This window comes from Balaenoptera physalus (assembly GCF_965194825.1).
Source record: "Balaenoptera physalus genome assembly, chromosome: 5".
NCBI lineage: Eukaryota > Metazoa > Chordata > Mammalia > Artiodactyla > Balaenopteridae > Balaenoptera > Balaenoptera physalus.
This window is the reverse complement of record NC_138884.1, coordinates 13,686,354-13,705,653: the sequence shown is the minus strand read 5'-3', so window position 1 is coordinate 13,705,653 and position 19,300 is coordinate 13,686,354. Positions and strand designations below refer to the sequence as shown.

Sequence of the window (19,300 nt, the reverse complement as noted above, 5' to 3'; positions counted from 1 at the left end):
ATTTTATAGCTAGGTTTCTATTTTTAGAGCTGACTTGAATCATATTTTCATAGATTTGTTTCTGAGTTTGTTTTTTAACTGTACCCTGCTGATAGGATATAAGTCTGCCTGTGATCATTTTTATCTGCATTGTTTTTATGGACTCCAAGTTGAGAGGTCTGTTTTCCTAGGGAACCTGGAAGGGGGGGGGCTTCAAATTTTTAATAAGTGCTTTCCTTGTTGTTTTCTTTAACTTCAGTGAGATAAAATATGCACCAAGGCAAGCCTCTATATCAAATGTTCTTCCTTTAATGGGACATTTTAAATTCAAGAGCCCTGCATTTAGACACTTCATTATATAAATCTTCACATATAAAAGTTTCTGTCAGTTTTCCTTTTATATATTAAACATTTAGTCAAATTCTATTAAATATACTAGGGACGTTAAATGTAATACATGCACAAAGAAAAAGTAATCATCCTGTTTTCTTCTATCTGTGGGTTTGAGGGGAGTATGATGAAGGTATAGGGCAGGAGGAGTGGTGCGTCCAGTACATCCTTAATTCATCAGATAGGTCTGGGAATATAAAGATAAATAAAATATTTGTTCCCTGATTTCAAGGAATTCATTAATTGAATCAGGAGGATTGTGCTGTTAGGCGAATGTGCTTTAAAATACTATATAGTGACTTTCTGCTTTCCCAATCTGTACATTTCCTACTACCTCTTTTGACAGGAACAGCCTTTAATATTTCATGATTTTCTAAATCAAAGTTCTTTCATGTTTTTCTCTATTTAAAATTCTATCATTTCCACATGAATTATATTCATGACCAATTAATATGAAAAGATGGGTCACTGGAAGTATGAAACTTAAACCTTGTTTAGGCTTGAGTAGCTTACTTTGACCCCTGCCTTCTTATCAATTACATTCAAATCCACAAATATTTACAAAGGTGCAAAGCACCATGGTAGATATGATGGGGGAAAGAAAAATAGACAAGTAGTTCATGTGATTTTTTGATGCCTGGTCCTGGAGAGAACCTATTCTAAAAGAGCTTAAAATTTAGTAGGAAAGTTCTATGGGCAATGATCCCAGAGCCAGCTGCCTGGTAAATACACATGGTTCATTACAATGGTAATAAGTATGAAGAAATGGTTAGATAAATGGTAATTTATCTAAAAAAATTCAAAGCTGACTAAAAACAGGGAAGCTGTGGAGTTATCTTTCAAACGAAGTAGTTTTGCCAAGTCGACTTATTTATCCAGTATTATTGGGAACGAACTAGTTCTCCTAGGATTATTTTCCCAACATCTTCAAACTAAACATCTCTAAGTACTAAAATGTTTTTGATATTAAACAGTTTGAAGGAATAGGTTGCTAAAATGTATCATTTTTTTTAACCTATGAAATTGACCATGACTTTAATCTTTGTTGATATCTCAGGGATATTGTTTAAAAATTAACTAATATACTAGCAATATACTACAGTGGTACTCTTAGGAACTGCTTTATGATATAGAGTTGTTTTACAGGGAAAGTCCTGCTCCGATAGGATATCTGAATTAGTGTATCTGTTTGATTTCTCTTTTCCTGTCTCTTGCCTAGCTAGAGTGCTTCTTATGGAGCCCTATTCTTGTTGATGCGCCTGCCTTTGTTAAACCTCCATCAGATTGACATATTGAGAACTCCAGTGCAAAGAGAAATAAAACAAAAAAATCTGATAGGATTTTCCTTAAGAAAAAGAAATAGGCTCCAGGTGAGTATTAAAAGGGCATTCTTATGAGTAAGCTTCAGGGACTTGGTGTTCTTTATTTTGCTGCTCAGAGATTGTATTCATCTACTCTCAAATTCTTTATTGTATTCTGAATAGCAAAGGTTTCAGCTATAGCCCCTCTGAGTTGTATATAACTTTATAACACTACAGCATTTTTTGGATTTCTAAAATTTTTTTGGTGAAGTTCTTCCAATTGGAAATTAATCTTTAAAAAAGAATAAACTTCTATATCCTTGTTATGCCACAAAAGGCAAGCAAATTTATTAGCTTAATAATTTGGAGTTTGGCATTAAGGAGTATCAATCACAAATTCACCATGAGAAATGCTATCGATTTACTTGCTGAAAAGAAAAAAAACTTTACTTATTATATTTTTATTAAACAAGTAGATATTTTGCTGTAATGAGGTCAAAATGATCAAAGACAGATTCATAGCACTCTCTCCATCAGACTTATGAAATTGCTGGAAGAGGAGAATAGTTCAGAAAATGGAAATGTGTACAATTCTGAGTGCAACGCCACTGGAAAAGCTCTCTCTACAACTGCCCAACAAAACATCCTTGAAGAAATATCCAGGGACTTAGAATATACCTCCATATTCTGAGCAAATGGATCCTTTGGATCACACAACGTTGAAGATATTCGATGGTTGCCACGGAAACATCGCTGACTTATATTCTGGGGGACTGGAAATGTCTGACGAATGATGGTTAACCTTCCAATTGACCTTCTTACAAGTTCCTGTACATCCACATCACTTATTTCCTATAAGATAAGAAATGGAAGAATTAGAAATGATTTAATACAGTAACAGAAACATAAAACTATTAATGAGTTGTTATCTGGAAATGCTAAGAGATTCTGTTACTGTAATACATTTGCATAATGCTTAGCCCACATCCAAATGAAAGCAACAACACATGTTCATTAAAATAATCAACTCATTTGTAGTCGCTGTCTGTGCTTTAAACTGTATGCATTTATGTATATAATTAATTAATACCTAAATAATTTCAAATGGAGAAACTGACTTAAACACATTTTATTAATAATAAGTTTATAACATGTTGAACACTTCAGAAAAATGTGTTGTCTAAGCATTGGAAAACATCGCAAATAACTTGCTATTACACTTAATTATTCATTAATGGATTTCAAGGTACTTTGACTACCTAGGAAGATAGTTATAATGTAGGAATAATATATATTGTTCTTAGCAATGAAAAATGAGGTTCTTAAATAAGACAAGTAGAGAGAGAATGAGGAGATATTATTTTTTAAGACTTTTCCCAATTATTTCTTAGAACTACTGGTGTTAACTCATACATTTCTCCTGGTAAAGAATAGATAAAACAAAGTGCTCACTAACTGCTGAATGGATAAGTTAGTATGTAATTGTGTTCTTAACATAAAGATGAAAAATTCTGTTGATTAATGCAGTGTGAACTCCAGTGATGTTTATCCAAATTAATGCTAGTTTGTATATAAGCATTTACCGAACTCAAAGAAAAGCATTTTCTACTTCTTTCTCCCTGCCACCTCCCAAATCCAGACTTAAATTTTAAGATTTGACTCAATCATGGATGTAAAAGTAATAAAAATAACATAATATTTTCATAACATACATCTGTTCTAATTGAACATTATTCTAATTGGAATTAGAATAGGAGTGATCAGAATAACATTTAGTTTTAATGCAGTCTTTACTTAGGTAGTTTGTGCTCCATGGTGCCCATTTGGAACCTTTTAAACCAATGAAGCCTTTGTAATTAACATATTATTGGTTTCAACAGATTCTTATGGCATCGGAAATAAAAAATTTGACACATGATACATTTTAGAATACAGTGAGCATTTCTCAGTTTTGTGTCAAAGAGTTATTACAGAATAATGAAAGAGAAAAAGATGATTTACAAGTGTAAATTTTCTTCTTTCCTTACTAGGCTAATCACATATTATTCTTTCTTATAGCATATATTAGCTTTAAAATTCATCTTTTATTTATGATCTTTATAAAATATGGATTTCTCTAAAAATAAAATAACACCTGCCATCAGCTATATCCAGTGTAATATCCTGGATTTCCAGTCGATTAATCCTTAATGTACCATAAAAAATTATTTTTCTCAGTTTAAAATGCCATCTTTTTCTTTAGTGTGTGTCATTTCACTGGCCCCCAAAATTTCTGTCTGGCAAAAAGCAGGTCACCTTTTAAGTCTCTGTCATCTACTCACAAAATAAAATTAAACGGTGTCTGTCAACTTCATTTTAAGCTTGAAATTTAACTAGAAAACTTTCAAAATTAATTATTATTGCTATTCAATGTCTACATTTTTAAAAATTTCATATTGTGCAGATGGGAATTTTCATTCAAAAAGACAGTGAAAAATTCTACCACTCTTCGCATAATATTGACTAAGTTGTGTTATATACATGGCCTTTTTTTCTTTAGCGATACTAAGATTTATCAACATTTTGTCAAACAGCACCATTTCTACATTCTCCACCCATGGTGAACTACAAATCAGCACACTGGAATAAAAATTTACATTTATTAAGACCCTACTATATTTTGGGCAAAATACTAAGTACTTAACCTATTATCTCATTTTCTGCTAAAAACTACATTCTGATTCAGATACTGTCATTCTCATTTATAAATAAGGAACCAAGAAGATTCCAAGCTCTTCATTCAAAATACCCTTTATTCATAGTATGAATTTATAAATGTCATCAAAAGAGACAGTCTCTGAAGTAATTACACAAGAAATCCATTTTTCCTTACAGGAATTATTTAGATTAATATGCATAAGTGATAGGAATTAAAACTAAAAAGATATATTATTCTAGCATTTAATAGTCTGATGATTCTATAAGAAATGATAAAGTCGTCTGTCACGAGCCAAAGTCTTTAAAAGGACTATTTTTAAACCCACAAAAGAGGATGGTTACCTTTTACAGGTTCTAAAAGTTGAAGTTCACAGGTGTCTTAGCGACTAAGCTATATTTGAGAAAATGTCAATTTGAATTGAATATATTCTGCCTATTATTATTTGGGGAAGGGAAAAGAAAGTAATATTCTGGGAGGAAAGAATCTGCCATTCTGAATGAAGCTAACAGACAGTCTGTCTCAAAAAATTCACTTGCAGTTTTAGTTTTGACACCTGATCTCAAAAATAGTTTGATAGTGATATGAAAACTTGATCAGACAGCTATTTTATATTTACAGAACTTTACTTCTGCATTCCAAAAGGTGCATTTCAAGAGTGACAGATGCAATGTTATATAAACACTGGAAGCCAAGTGAATATTTAATCTATTAAGAGATACTTTTAAATGAAAAATAAATCTGTAAGTAAACTGCTTTTATTAAAATATGAAACTATTGTATAATCTTTTGGAATCTACATTATTCTAATGTGCTGAATTTTTTAAATGTTAAAATATCTGATTTTTTAAAATAATCATATGAAGAACCAGTTCAGTACATACTCTACCAAGCCCCCTGTACTACCCAAATACGCTACTCTTTAGAAAGATACAGAAATTTCCTGAGTTTGAAAGAATTTAAAGAAGGTAAATTATAAAATTATTTGTCCTTTTTGTATTCTTGATTTGAATGAGTATATTTATGAAATAAGAATACTGCAATTAAAAATGAACAAATATGTTTTAGTATACCTAATTTTTCTCAATTTTTCTTCCTTAAGAGCAAGGCATACAGTCTTTTACCCCCAAAATAATTTACACGGATAATCAAAAATTATTAAGAATCAAATCAATATATCCGACGAAAAATTCTTATCACTTTACTGTGATAGTTTAATGTAGGGCAAACTCTGAACTGTGTAAGAGCCAAGGAAGAGGAAAGTGAAAATATCTGATAAGGATACAACTCCGCCAGAAACAGCCACTTCCCAGAACAAATCTTTTAGGAGAATTGGATTGCTCCTGAATCCTTGTAGGATATCAGCTTTAGGCTTAAGTTAATAGAATTCTAGGGAAGGAAAGACTCAAAATCTATTAGGTTGGATGCCAATCTATATAATATAAACTATTTCAGAGAAGGGACCCCTTCCTCCTTTTCCCATTCTTTTATCTCTTAACATTGAACGAAGTTCTTGGCTCATAGTAGGTATTCATTAAAGGTTGATAAATGAAAAATTGATTGAATGGCAAGATTTCACCAAAACATCTTCTAAAGATAGATACCTGAAACTTTATGTATAGACTTTGGGGTGCTTTAATAACTTTACCCATTCTAAATAAAGCAGATTTTAGTAATGATATTAAGCAGAGTACTATGTGGTATAATTTGAAAAGATTATGCTTATTGCTGTTGTTGCATTGCTGATATGTTTACACTCTTCATGCTTTAGCAAAGATGATCCTTTAATGCTTCCATAAAGTTTAATATTAACGTGAAATAATTATACAAATATTATGAAATATGGAACAAAACCAACTGTAGACTATAGCAGCAGGAAGGGGAGCAGAATGGCAGCTTTCTGCTTGACAGATTAGTAGTGAGCAGTTCAATTAATCACTAAACTAAAAAAAAATTAAAAAATATTCATTACATATATAGGCTTTTCAAATCTCAACAACAACCCCCTTCTCCTTAACTGCAGAACTAAGTAGTCATTAGCAGAGAATAGTGGCTTAAACTATTTAAATAAGAATTCAGGATGCCAAAGGTCAGGTTCGGTATCATCAGGGAATAGAAGGATGACTACAGCATCATGCTTCTTGCTGCTCTAAACAGTGTATATATCTTCCTACCTGAATTTCTAACTTTTGTAAAGCTTAAATAAAGTGCTAGACCATCTCCTTCAGGACCCTGAAGGGATGACAGTACTTATATGGAAAGGCTGTTCTGTTCTGCATCGACTGATTGCAGGGAAAAGGTAAATACCATTATCAACTACTAACATATGATTGATTACACCATATGAACTAGCATAGCCTCTCATTATTATAGCACACTTAATGCAAGCGAAAAAAATATATTGTTTTCAAGTTTTGACATCAATTTGTATGATGATGCACAATGCCAACTTTGATTTATAGTTTCTCTCTGAGAAACTACTGGTGCAATAAGATTAAATAAATGTTTGCAACCCATTTTAAAATTAGCAACAAAATAGTAGCTACACAAACCAAACTAGTGAGAGTCACGATTTCCATGTTCAATCAAAATGGGCATTTGCATGTTGTTGGGTTTTGTTGTTGTCATTGCTCCTTTTAGAGTTTATTATCTTCCTAGCAAATTCGAGAAATCCATGTTTCTTATCTTATGGAAACTCGGGTAAATTGTGATTCATCCATTATAAACAGGCCTGTAAATGAAATAAAGGTAGTGAGACTCAAGTTTCCTGAGGCATATTTCAGAGAGAATGAGGTGGCTGAATAGAATCATGTGGAAGTAAGAGTGCTAACCACAGATACATGGACAGATGGTTTTTCTTAGGGATGAAAATACAATAAATATGCTTGATCTCTGAGTTTTAACCCAGTTTAGAAAAAAAAAATAATAACCAATATAAACAGTGTGGGCTGTGAACGTAAGATTTTTCAAAGGCTAAGTGGTATTGACCTGCCCCACCTAAGATTACATCTTTGCTCAAGGACTAATAAGGAGGGCTGTGGGTAAAAAAGAGATAAGGGGTTCAGTAATGGTAAAGGTGAAGTTATAGTTATGAGAGTTTACAGTAGGAAATTAAAATGTGAAGGAGGAGAAAAGAACTGAGGTTTTCTATACTGTCTTATAATTCTAACATTTTTGAGTTATTTGCCAGTTAGATTGCTTTGTTTGTGTGGATGTTTTTATTTTTTTTGCAATATAGTGGCCCATATTATGGAACACTCATTTAAAGACACCATTTGCCCTCCTAATATTTTATGAAATAAAATTTAATGAGAAGTTCAACAAAATGAGTTGTAATGTTTATGAAAGATATAGTAAAATAGAAGCTATTATTCTTTCCATGATATACATCATCAATGAAATACATGCTACTCAGTCAAACTTCCTCTTTATGATATGAAGGAGCGATTTCTTGCACAGCACAAATTGACCAATAAGCACTAGACAGATGGACACTGATTGCAGGGAAAAGATAAATACCATTTATCTGGGAAGCTCTGGGAAGGTGTTCTGGAAAGCTCTCTCTACCTCAGTTCACACTTTTAAGATTCAAGTATAACTTTAGAAGTTAAGTTGAATATGGAAAAAGAAAATTAATTCAGGGGTCCCTTCTGCAATCTTACCAAAGAATAGAAAGGAATGGGCATTTCCATTTATCAATTATAAGTATTAATTGGTTTGATTAATCCATGTCTCTAAGGAGGCAAGAGATCACTTTTTCCCCCTAGTCATCAATATTGACATAAACAAGTAAAATGGCTCCAGTTTGTTTTATATCAGAAAATCTGTGTGGTCTCTTCCCCATCAGAAGGTGGGTGTGAGATAAAAACAAGGAATTAGGAAGATTCTCTATTTCAAAAAATAGTAATCTAGAAAATAATAAGCTAAAGACAAAAAGTAATAGAATAATGGCTCCTATAAGATTGAAATTCAGGTAGCAGAAATTTCAAAAATATAACCTATAAGGAAAATTATCAAAAAAGAAAACAAAGCAACAACAACCAAAGCTTTAGACTAGAAAAGACTTGTTGTAAATCCCATTATCACCTCTTCATAGTTGTGTAATATTTTACAAACTGCTTAATTTATTTGAACCTCAGATTCTTTGCAGAAAAATAGGGATGAAATTACCGAATTTGAAAAGTTATTATGAAGGTTTGTTAAGTTTCCCTTTTCCCTTTACTCTGTCCTGATGTTTAGTCATTTTAGATTGACTTAAAAACTTCATTGAAAAGCAGATCTCACATATACACATTATCTGTCAGGATCTCAGAAAAACACAGCTTAATTTGACATAAGAAATACACTGACAAATCATGTAGACCTAAAGTTTGTCAGACTGAAAACAGGCTTGTAAGATGTTTCCAGTGACTTTAAACTGAACTAAAAAGAACCATCAAGGGAACTAAAATTCCATCAATGAAGCGTGGTGTAGGAGAAACAACTTGAAACTAAGAATCATTTTTATTTTTCTGTGTAAGGAGAGGCAAGTCATATACCCTCTGTGGACCCCATTCCCTCAACACTTCATAATACTATTTAGTATTCAACAAAATAATGTGTGAGAAAGTGATCTGTGAACTTTAATGTGCTCTGATCATTACTGCAGTACCATTTATTGAGTATCATTTGTCAGGCACCGTGTTAAGAGCATTAGATAATATTTCACTTACTTTTCATTATGAACTTGTAAAGTAAATGTTATTATACATACCGTACAAACAAAATAAAACCTGAGGCACAGGATGATTACATTATATATCCATAGTAACACAGCTAACCAATTTCATAGCCAGGATTGAACCTATCTTGCTGACTGCAAAACCAGAATTCTTGCCCAAAATGCTATTTTGTTCCTGAGACAAAACTTATTATTCTATAATTCAATATTTGGTATCTGTTGATAAATAACACATTCTTTTTATTCATAAGTAATAGATACGTTGAATACTAGATCTTGTTGATCTCATTATTTGTCCCAGACTGATGTGCTCATTGTCCTCTCCAACTCTGATTGGCAGGTGTTAATAGAACAACTTATTTCACTAAGCTCTCATGTTGCACTACTGTATTTTTAATCTTATGCACTGTACTTACAGGGAAAAAAAAGAAAGAAACTTTCACAAGGAATTTGACAAGTTGGTGAATTGTAAAACAGTTATATTTCTTTATGAGAAGAAAAACAATCTGCCCTTGTTTATTCATATTCATGTGCTGAACTATTTAATCCACTTGTAAGGGGGTGGGGTACAAAAGTTCTAGAAACAACAGTAAAACACAAATGGAACACAAGCCCTCCACTGGGAGGAATTCACTTTGCTTACAAAGAAGAACTGTACTTTTTATAAAGATGATCTCCTGATGTAGGCAGTGTGTGCCAACAGAAAAGACTGAAAGATATTCAGTGGGGAAGACGTTCTCCATTTATTTTATTCGTACAAAGCCCTTTATAATTTTCAAAAACTCCTTAATCTATTTTTACTTAACAGCCTCCATTCAGTAAGCTGAAAGTTTACTTTGTGTTCTGTTTTCTGTTAGAAATTCAAGGCCGTAGGAAATGCTGTGACTATACATATGAAAACAGGACCCAGAGTTGACAGTAAGGTTTAGTTGGCTTTACCTCATTTATAATGATCCAGTGACAGTCAAAAGCAACCAAATTCGTCTCCACAACCTGGAATAGAAAACAAGCCAGCCATCAGTCAGCATTAATTGTGAAAAACAAACCAAACTAAATAGATATACTTGGCAAATGGCAAAAATGTATCACAGGTTAGAAAGGTCTTTGTTACTCAATTGAAGATGGAAAACCGTTAGAGTAAAACACGGTAGAAACATTTGTGTTCATCTTGTAAGTGCATTGTAGACTTTCTAATTAAGTTTGAAAGTATAATGAATTAAAAACCCAGAAAAACAAAGGTTTCAACTTAAAACTAATATAAATAATAATGTTTAGTGATTCAACCGAGAGTAGAGTTCCAAACACATTTCCTAGTCCAAATAAACTTTGATGAACTTCTATAATCTACCTAATAAATATCTAAGTACATATCCCTCCATAATCTGGCTCTAACTTAACATTCTTATCTGCTACTTCCCTGTGTATACGTTTGTCATTGTCTTAACAAAGTAAAATGCTCTATGTTCTGAAAAGTTTTGTGTATGTGTATTCTAAGGATATCCAATCATAAAATTATCTGAATGTAAAGACTAAAAGTAATGGACATTATATTAGCACAAGTTATAGGTGGGTAATTTCAGTAGTTTTGCTAATAATATGAACAGAAAGAAAACTTATGTAAAAGAAAAATAAATTATATATAGGTAGCAATCCTGACTGAATAACTTTGGATAAATTGATTCTAAATGATCCTTAGCTTAGGCCAAAAAAAGCAACCCTTGTACAGGTGCATGTCCACGTGTGTGCGTGTATGTGTGTGTGTACAGAGGTAGCTTTTGTATCAAAGTTTCCATTCTATCCAATTTTATCGTACATATTCTAAGACATGTTCTTATGATTCGTGTCATGGAACATATAGATATATGTTAGGTTAGACTGTTTTATAAGAGATTACTGTGTTATTTTCAGCAATAATACCAAAAGCTTGAGTTTTAAGTGAAGATGCTTTCTAAAAACTAGCAAGGAATTGTTATAAAGTGTGAATTACTTTTGGGCATTAGTCTTTGTCCTACTGAGAAATGCCTACTGAAAGATTCATTGAATCACGAGAAACACAATAGGAAATACATCTGTGCGATTCAATACTTTCTCAAAGTATATACTTATTTGCAGAATATTTTTTAAAATTTTGGTATAAATTTTAAACTATTTCTATATACATCAAATAGATTCTTATGACCTTACTAAGGTGCATAGATAACATATGATCATAGAAGTGAGGACACGTTATCTATTTTTGTTATACAATTATTATCTTTTTTTAAAAAATACATGCATGTTCAACTTTTAGATGAAACAATGTAGAAAATATTACCCATGGCAGTTTTCAGTTTTAGCTAAAAAAATCACTTTAAACCAGTAATGGCATCCCTTATTTCTAATTTTATAATTATTTTTCTTAAATAATCTTAGACAAACCATCAGTAATTTATTAGCAATAAAAAGCATTAAAAACCAAATGGGACCTCCATAAGAATTTAAAGGAATACAAACTGGAGACTCAGATATAAGGAAAACAGTTCTATGGATAAAAAAGAAAGAAATATATATATATGGGGGAAAAAACGTATGACTGAAATACGGAAATAGGAAGAATTCAGAGAAAAGAGAAGTGAAAGCTAAGATATAGGTTGAAAGTACTTCTGAAGCAATATTAGCAGTAGAGTGAAGAGACGACTCAATTTAGCTTAAATTGTCCCCATTTAGATAATCTGTATCATGTGGCAAGATTAAGCAAAATTTAGTCTATGAGAATTCTGCATCAACCTGTGGAACTTTTTAAGTGAAAAGTTGTTTTGTGCAACAGCATTTATGAAATGAGTGGAAGTTAAGAGTTACAATGGTAACACTGATAGTTTGTCTAGACCATAAAATTTATTCATCTTTCACATTCTCTGCCTTGAAATAAACTTTCAGGCAAAAGGATGAAACACTCTATAGGTGTAGGCTCAATCTTGTGTTTCAGCAAAGGAGAAAGGCAAATATTTCATCTGAGGCCATGATTCTACTAACTATACCACCCTCCTTTACTTAGGGTTGGCAGGGAAACAATCTCTTACTCTTGCCTTTGGTTTTACTCACGAATACTAAAATATGGGTTTCCCTGGTGGCGCAGTGGTTAAGAATCCGCCTGCCAATGCAGGGGACACGGGTTCGAGCCCTGGTCCGGGAAGATCCCAGATGCCGCGGGGCAACTAAGCCCGTGCGCCACAACTACTGAGCCTGCGCTCTAGAGCCCATGTGCCACAACTACTGAGCCTGTGCTCTAGAGCCCACATGCCACAACTACTGAAACCCGAGTGCCTAGAGCCCGTGCTCTGCAACAAGAGAAGCCACCGCAATGAGAAGCCCGCGCAGCAACGCAGACCTAACACAGCCAAAAATAAATAAATAAATAAATAAATTAATTAATTAATTAATTTAAAAAAACCTAAAATATAAGACACTTTGCAGTACACATTTGAGATGAGAGGAAAATATGAGCACATTACTACAGATACAGAAATAAATCATTTATCACAATAGCTCGAGTTCATGGAGCAGACCCCACCCCCCTACTCCCTGATGTGGTACTGCGCTAACACTGCAATAAACCCCTGTTATGTTCAGACATTGCATTTTGGGTTTACTGATTAGAGTAACTTAGCCTATCTCTTTATTGCAATACATTTTTACTAATCTTAGCTAGGCACCTTCTTCTAACCTTAATAAATTTTAATAAGCATACTTATTAGAGTAATTTTAAATTCTGTGATTTTATAAAGGCATGATTTCAAAACTGTGCAATGTTTGTTGGCCTCTTCATAAATACTGAATGCTCAGGACTTTTTTATGAGCCCATTTTTCTTTGGGGAAGGAAAACAAGTTACATCAGAAAAGTACTTAACAATGAAAAAGTAGTCTCGTCCCTTTAATTATATAACAAAATATACATGTATACACAACTAAAATCTATGTATTACTGCAACACCATGTTATAAAGAAGCTTTGAAACTTTTTTATTGCTATGTTGTACACAGAAAGTTAATGCTTCCACTACCTATCTCAGGAGCTGTCCACTAAAAGAGGAATATAATTTCCTTAGGTCTAGGTTAATATCTTCATGTACAACAAATGATCTGGCATGACTTCTCTAATTTTTTATAATCGAATGTTATTAAAAGTGAGCAATGTAAAAAGCCACTAATTAAAAAGGTATCTGATACCTGTAATGGAAGGAGTATTTAGTAAGGGACATAAAAAGATGATGGGGACTTCAATAGCCTAGACCTTGGAAACTTACTATGTATCTATTTACATTAGGTGTATATTTATATATATTATATTGATATCTATATATAATCTACTACTATATCTATACTGGTATGTAACATATATGTATGTATGTATATATCCAGAGAAGTAAAATTTACAGTAGAGTTAAAAGAAAAGGTAAAAAGGAGTGATAATATTGTTTATGCTTTTCCCATCTAATCAAATGGAGCTAACATGTGGTGAACATTCTTAGGAAAGACATATTTACATAAAAAGAAATTCTCAGTATTTGTGTAGATAAAAAATGTCAAACAACTACTATAAATCTGAAATCAATTCATCTGAAAATTTTTAAATTTTTTATTAATATTAATCACTTCCATTTGATATACTTTAGCCTAAGTAATGTTATATCAAACTAATTGCATTACCAAATTGAAGGACTGAATTATGTTTGGATAAAGGATTAAGAAGCAATTGTAAGACATCCTAGAATATTTTAAGCCTTCATACTTATCTTCAGTTATACTAGAACTCAACAGGGAAAATTGTTTTTTTCTTGTCTTCCTTACCTAAGTAGCACATCTCCTATTTCAACAGTAAACATATTTGAAGTCAATGAAAAAGATTAAGCAATTTGATTGAAGTATTTCCTTTTTTGCCCAGTGGCAACCTATTTTATATCTAAGTCCATCACTGTTACAGTTGTTTGGTCTCACTCTGTGGATTCTTATAAATGTCTAGCAAGTTAGTACATCTTAATTGTACTATTTAACCCAAAATTTCAAAAAAAAGTTTTTGACTTCTATGAAATAATGATGGTCCTAAAAAATAATGTATATTTTATTACCATTATAATAATAAGCACTGCCCAAAAGATCACATTATGCTTGGGCTATCAAAAGAAAGTGGCAGGTCAGTAAGAAAAAACTAACCAATGAGGACTCTAGTAGGTTTGGTTACAAAATAACAGGAAGAAAGGAAGTATGGATTTTTCTTGGTCATCTGTTTCTCTCCCCTCTTGCCCCATGCTTCTCTCTTATCACTACACATGTAGAGGGAGCTTGGTGCATATTCATATAGGGTTGCTACCACATCAATATATAGTAACATAGTTATAACAAATGAGACTACCCTACCTCCCAAGAAGCTAAGCTTACTTTAAGAGAACTGAACAAAAAAGGGGGAAAAACAAAATCAAGTCTTGTCAGGAAGACAAGTGATGAGTAAGGACAGACCATCTGTCACTGGCAGGAACTTTAGAACTTCTGAATCTTTAGAAAAGCCCGACAATTTATCACCATGTCTTCCATCATCCGTTCTCAAATCTTGAGATGTGCTAAATATAAGACATTCCGAAGCAAAGAAACTGCCAGAGCGTGTATCTCACTGATAATAAATGTGGAACAGTTCCTACGAGCACAGAGGACAATTTAATTGACTCAACAATAACAGCAGCATGCTGTTTTTCACTCAGCCTTGTAGCTTAACTAAATTAAGCTCACTCCCTTTGCAGGATATACTACATATTACACATTTATGCAAAGGGTTCCTGTGCTCTGTACATCTGCAGCAGCAAAGATACCAGGTGTTTGCTTCCTATCCCTGCCCATTCCAAATCACCAAGTGGAACCCTCGGAGTCAGTGGCCTGCCTGGGGAAAGACACCGCAGTTATTTGGAGCAAGTGGTCAGAGAAATACTAAAAAGCTACTCCCTTCCTGGCTCCTCACCTACTGCAATACTATAGCTTATATCAGCATTTCTAGAAGTGTATTCTGTGGAACGCTATTTCCACTAAACTTTGTAAGCATTCAGAAGCCAAATAGATTTAGAAATGCCAAGTTAAGCTAAGTTGAATAGATGTCATTACTGCATTAATCCTCAAAGCTTTTAACAGGTTAATATCAACACTGAAATATAATTAATATAAAAATCATATTAATGCATAATATTGTTTCATATATTATTATTTTGAGCATATGATTTCAGACTTATGAGCTCTAAAGTCAGAGAGTTTTCTCTATTTTCTTACAGTGTGACTTTGAACAAATTACCAATTCTGTAAGCCTCAGTTTCCTAATTTGTCACTAGGGTTAATGATAGTGCCCATGTGATAGAATCATGACAAAGATTATATGTAATAATAGCACATAGTAAACTCTCAATAAATACCAACTCATCATATTTTAATGAATGTGCTTTACGGATCTGCAAGGTAAGATATTTGGAATTTAGCATATTCCAAATGATTTTGACCATAGAACCATTTTTCCCACTACAGATCTCATGGCATTAGTACTTTTGCGTTGATGTAGACCAGAATCAATGCTACTTAGCTACACATTTCTAAGAATTCTAAAATTTTATTGAAGCACCATGAGGAATTTTGTAATTTTAAAAACATGGCCTTATAATAATCCTACAGAGAGTCGAAGTAACAAAGGCTATTTTTCACAAAACAAAAACATATATTAAAAAAATCTGAATTACAGTATTTTATGTAAAACCCAAACACATATGTAAGAGTTCTGACAAAATAGTGACACTTATTTTTCTTTCTTTTTATTCTTTTTCTCCATTTCTAATTAAAATAAGACAAAACCAAACCAAACCACTATCCTCTTTTCCAATAAAATACAGAAGGGGTGTATATCATGTATAAAATTAATATTGCATAGCAGATTTTTAGCAATAGATTCATGGATTTATAGTACAAACTCAACATCTGGTTGCCTGAGTGTCATATATATATTGCACTACCACAGACTTCTGCTAGAAAACACAATACAATTAAATACTATAATTCTCTGAAATGCAGAGTGACAACACGAAGCTCCAACCTTAAGGTACACTAAACATGTACGTGACTTTGCTTTGCTCTGTTTTTGTTTTTAGCTTATTTGGTTTTTGTTTTTCTTCTCACTAGAAGAACTGAAGCCACAGTATAAAGAGACACTAGCGTATCATTTGTGTAGATTCCATTTTTAAATCCCAAGAATATCCAGCAGATGGCATCAGTAATCTCTTGCGCTGACAGTGGGCAGCAAGAGGCTATTCTGAAAAGACTGTCTTGTTTGCATTTCCCCTGGAGCTCAGCATGGATCCCCAACTCTCTTCTGTTCTTATCCAAGCAGCCACTATCTGCCATCCCACTCTGTGCCTTTTGCTTTAGAATCTCTGCTCTGATCTTCCAGCTGGAAGACCACAAATACACTTTCATCCAAATCCTCTTGCCATTACTGCCAAAGTTATTTCATAAACGGATATGCTAGAATTATAGTTATTGCTGTGAAGTTGGGTCTTCCCACACCCCCTGGGAGGTGGAAGTATGCCACCACTGAGATCTGGCCAACAGTATGCTACCTGCTATGCTTCTTAATGTGGAAGGATGGGCACTAACATAAGAAAATAGAGAATCTGTGTTCATCATACGGCATGGACCACATTCCTGTGTCCTAAATTATTGAACAGTGATTAAAAGTGAAGTCATGATTTCAATACTTTGCCTGATGAAGCTATAAATAAACACTTGACAATTATTTCCAGTGTGGGGACCATTGTGTTACTGTTTTAACTCTGTTTCTGCTTGCATTGGGATTCTTTTAGATGTCAGCTGTAGTGATTAAAGGTACATTATCCCAAACAATTAAGAAAAGCAGTGTTTGTTGAAGGACCACTCATCCCTTGCTGTGTCTGTTTTATCATATTCTAATATGTTAACTTTTAGCACAAGACAGGAATTACATTAAAATATTTATTTTACTTTATTTTTTGAAAGCTAAGTGACCCTTGGCAGACTCAATTAATTCTTAAGTATAACTGGCCAAAAAAATAAGTTCTTATTTGGATATTGATCAGAGCTTAAAATGATGATTTGGGAACACTCTGGCACTTAATTGCTAGGTTTTAGGAAGTAAGGCTTTCTTGGTATCTTGAAGCAAATAAAGAAAAAAAATCTTATAGAGAAGTCTACTGATCACATCAAAAGGCAACATACAGGCCCTTCACAACTGTGAACTTTCATGCTTTTGCTCTGTTCCTTTTGATCTGTTCTCTTTTCTCTCTCCCTGACAAAGTACTTCTCAAAATTCAAAGACTGAAACAAATGTCAAATCCTTTCCCACCCCTACCTCCCTAACCCCAAGCAGTATTGTTCCCCTTCTTGCACTCTCTAACACTGTGCCTTTATTCCAGGCTTAATTAAATAGTGTGTAGTTATGTAACTGGCTGTGACGGCGTCTTGTGTTTTATATCCCACTTACTCCCTGTGCTTCAGCTGGACCGCTTTCTTGCTGGTCCTCAGCACCCAAGACTTGCACTTGGCTCCTCCTTCCCTTCATCTAGCTTTCTGTCTAAATATCACTCCACCAGGCATGCCTTCCATGATACCCATCCTTGCTCTCCCTATGCACTTATCCCACATGAGACACACACACACACACACACACACACACACACACACACACACACACTTACTGTCTCTTTTTGTGCACCAAAATATAAGCTTCACAGAAGTGAGAATTTCATTTAGATTACTGGTCCATATCCTTAGAATAATCATAAGCAGATAAGGTTTCAATAAAGCTTGTTGCCAGGCACGAGGCAGATTTTCACTAAATATTGTCTGTGGAGAAAAGGTAATTATATAGCCCTAACTCATGTTTATACATCTGTGGATCCCAACTTCACCTAAAACCAAACCATTCGATAAACTTGTATTGACAGGAAGTCATTAGCTGGAATTTAACTTCAAAAAATTAAATAATCAGAAAGTGATCCAATTTACACTTTATCAACTGAGGTGATCTTGATTATTTTCATGGTAATGAAGTATAGAAATACAATATTTCAAATCTCCAAAGTCAAATACCTCAGAACTTGGAGGCTATGTGATATTAGAAAAAGAACACAAAATTTGAATAACGGGGCTTGAGTTTAAATGCTGGGTCTTTTTATTGACAGTCAGCTATGTTACTTACTCTGAGTCTCAGTTCCCTGATTATCTGAATAACAGTTTTTTCACAGATGTATAGTGAGGATTAAACAGATGAATGTATCTAAAGCACCTGTAACAGTATGTGTTGAAAAATGTTGATCTCTTTCTTTCATTAACCCTCTTTCCCTTCTTTACTCAGGTTGCTGCAGTAATTTTGACGGTACTCACAGGAGACTATGAATGTATTTATTCAATTTAGTAAGTGTTTATTGAATATCATTTATAGAATATCAATGATAATAATAAAAGCTAATATTAATTGAGTGGTTACTATGTGCCAGGCACTTAGTGCTTTTATAACTTATTTAATGCTCACAATATCCTTATGACGTGAGCACTACATTTATGTCCAACTTGCATATGAAAAAGCTGAAGTAAATTACCCAAATCATAAAGCCAGGGGTGGAAGCTGGAGTCAATAATTAGTAAATATCTTTTCTATATAATATTTTCATAGCCCTCCTTCCCCAAGTTTCAGAAACTATTATGCTTTCTTAAAAGTTAAAATACTTACAATTGAATATTATATAATATATAAATACTTATAAACAACGTTACAGAACATTGTGTGGTATACACTGGAGTTTTATGGATTTGAACTCCATTGAACTTATTATTGCATCTACTATACACCTCTGAGAGAAAAAATGATCCATTGAAGAATTTGAGAAATGCAGATGATTTCATCCACGAATCTGTACCATGGCCATTTGTCTTAAAGTGGTGTAAGAAAATTTGCTTTTCTTTCAGTGAGTCTTAGTTCCCATATTCTTTTCAGAATGTAACTTGCTATACTGATTAACTGATCAAATCTATCTACCTATGTATCTATCTATCTATCTTAGTCTGATTGATTGTCAGGCCGAAGGGCCAAGAGCTTCTAGAAGAAAAAATGGACAATGAGTCTTGGGTATTGTGGCAATAAGGCATTAGCATCTAGCTTTTGCTGTTAGTTAATCAGTTT

General features: G+C 33.2%; 1 protein-coding gene across 4 annotated transcripts in view; it reads right to left on the bottom strand.

Moving 5' to 3' along the window:
* Positions 1–19,300, bottom strand: part of GRID2 (glutamate ionotropic receptor delta type subunit 2) — a 1,427,475-nt gene that overhangs the window by 561,542 nt on the left and 846,633 nt on the right. For all 4 annotated transcript variants that reach the window (XM_082461676.1, XM_082461678.1, XM_082461677.1 and 1 more), the window contains exons 5-6: positions 10,025–10,078; positions 2,349–2,522 (exon numbers count right to left, since the gene is read on the bottom strand). In XM_082461676.1, the coding sequence (XP_082317802.1) occupies positions 2,349–2,522; positions 10,025–10,078 (228 nt within the window). The remainder of the gene's footprint in view (positions 1–2,348; positions 2,523–10,024; positions 10,079–19,300) is intronic.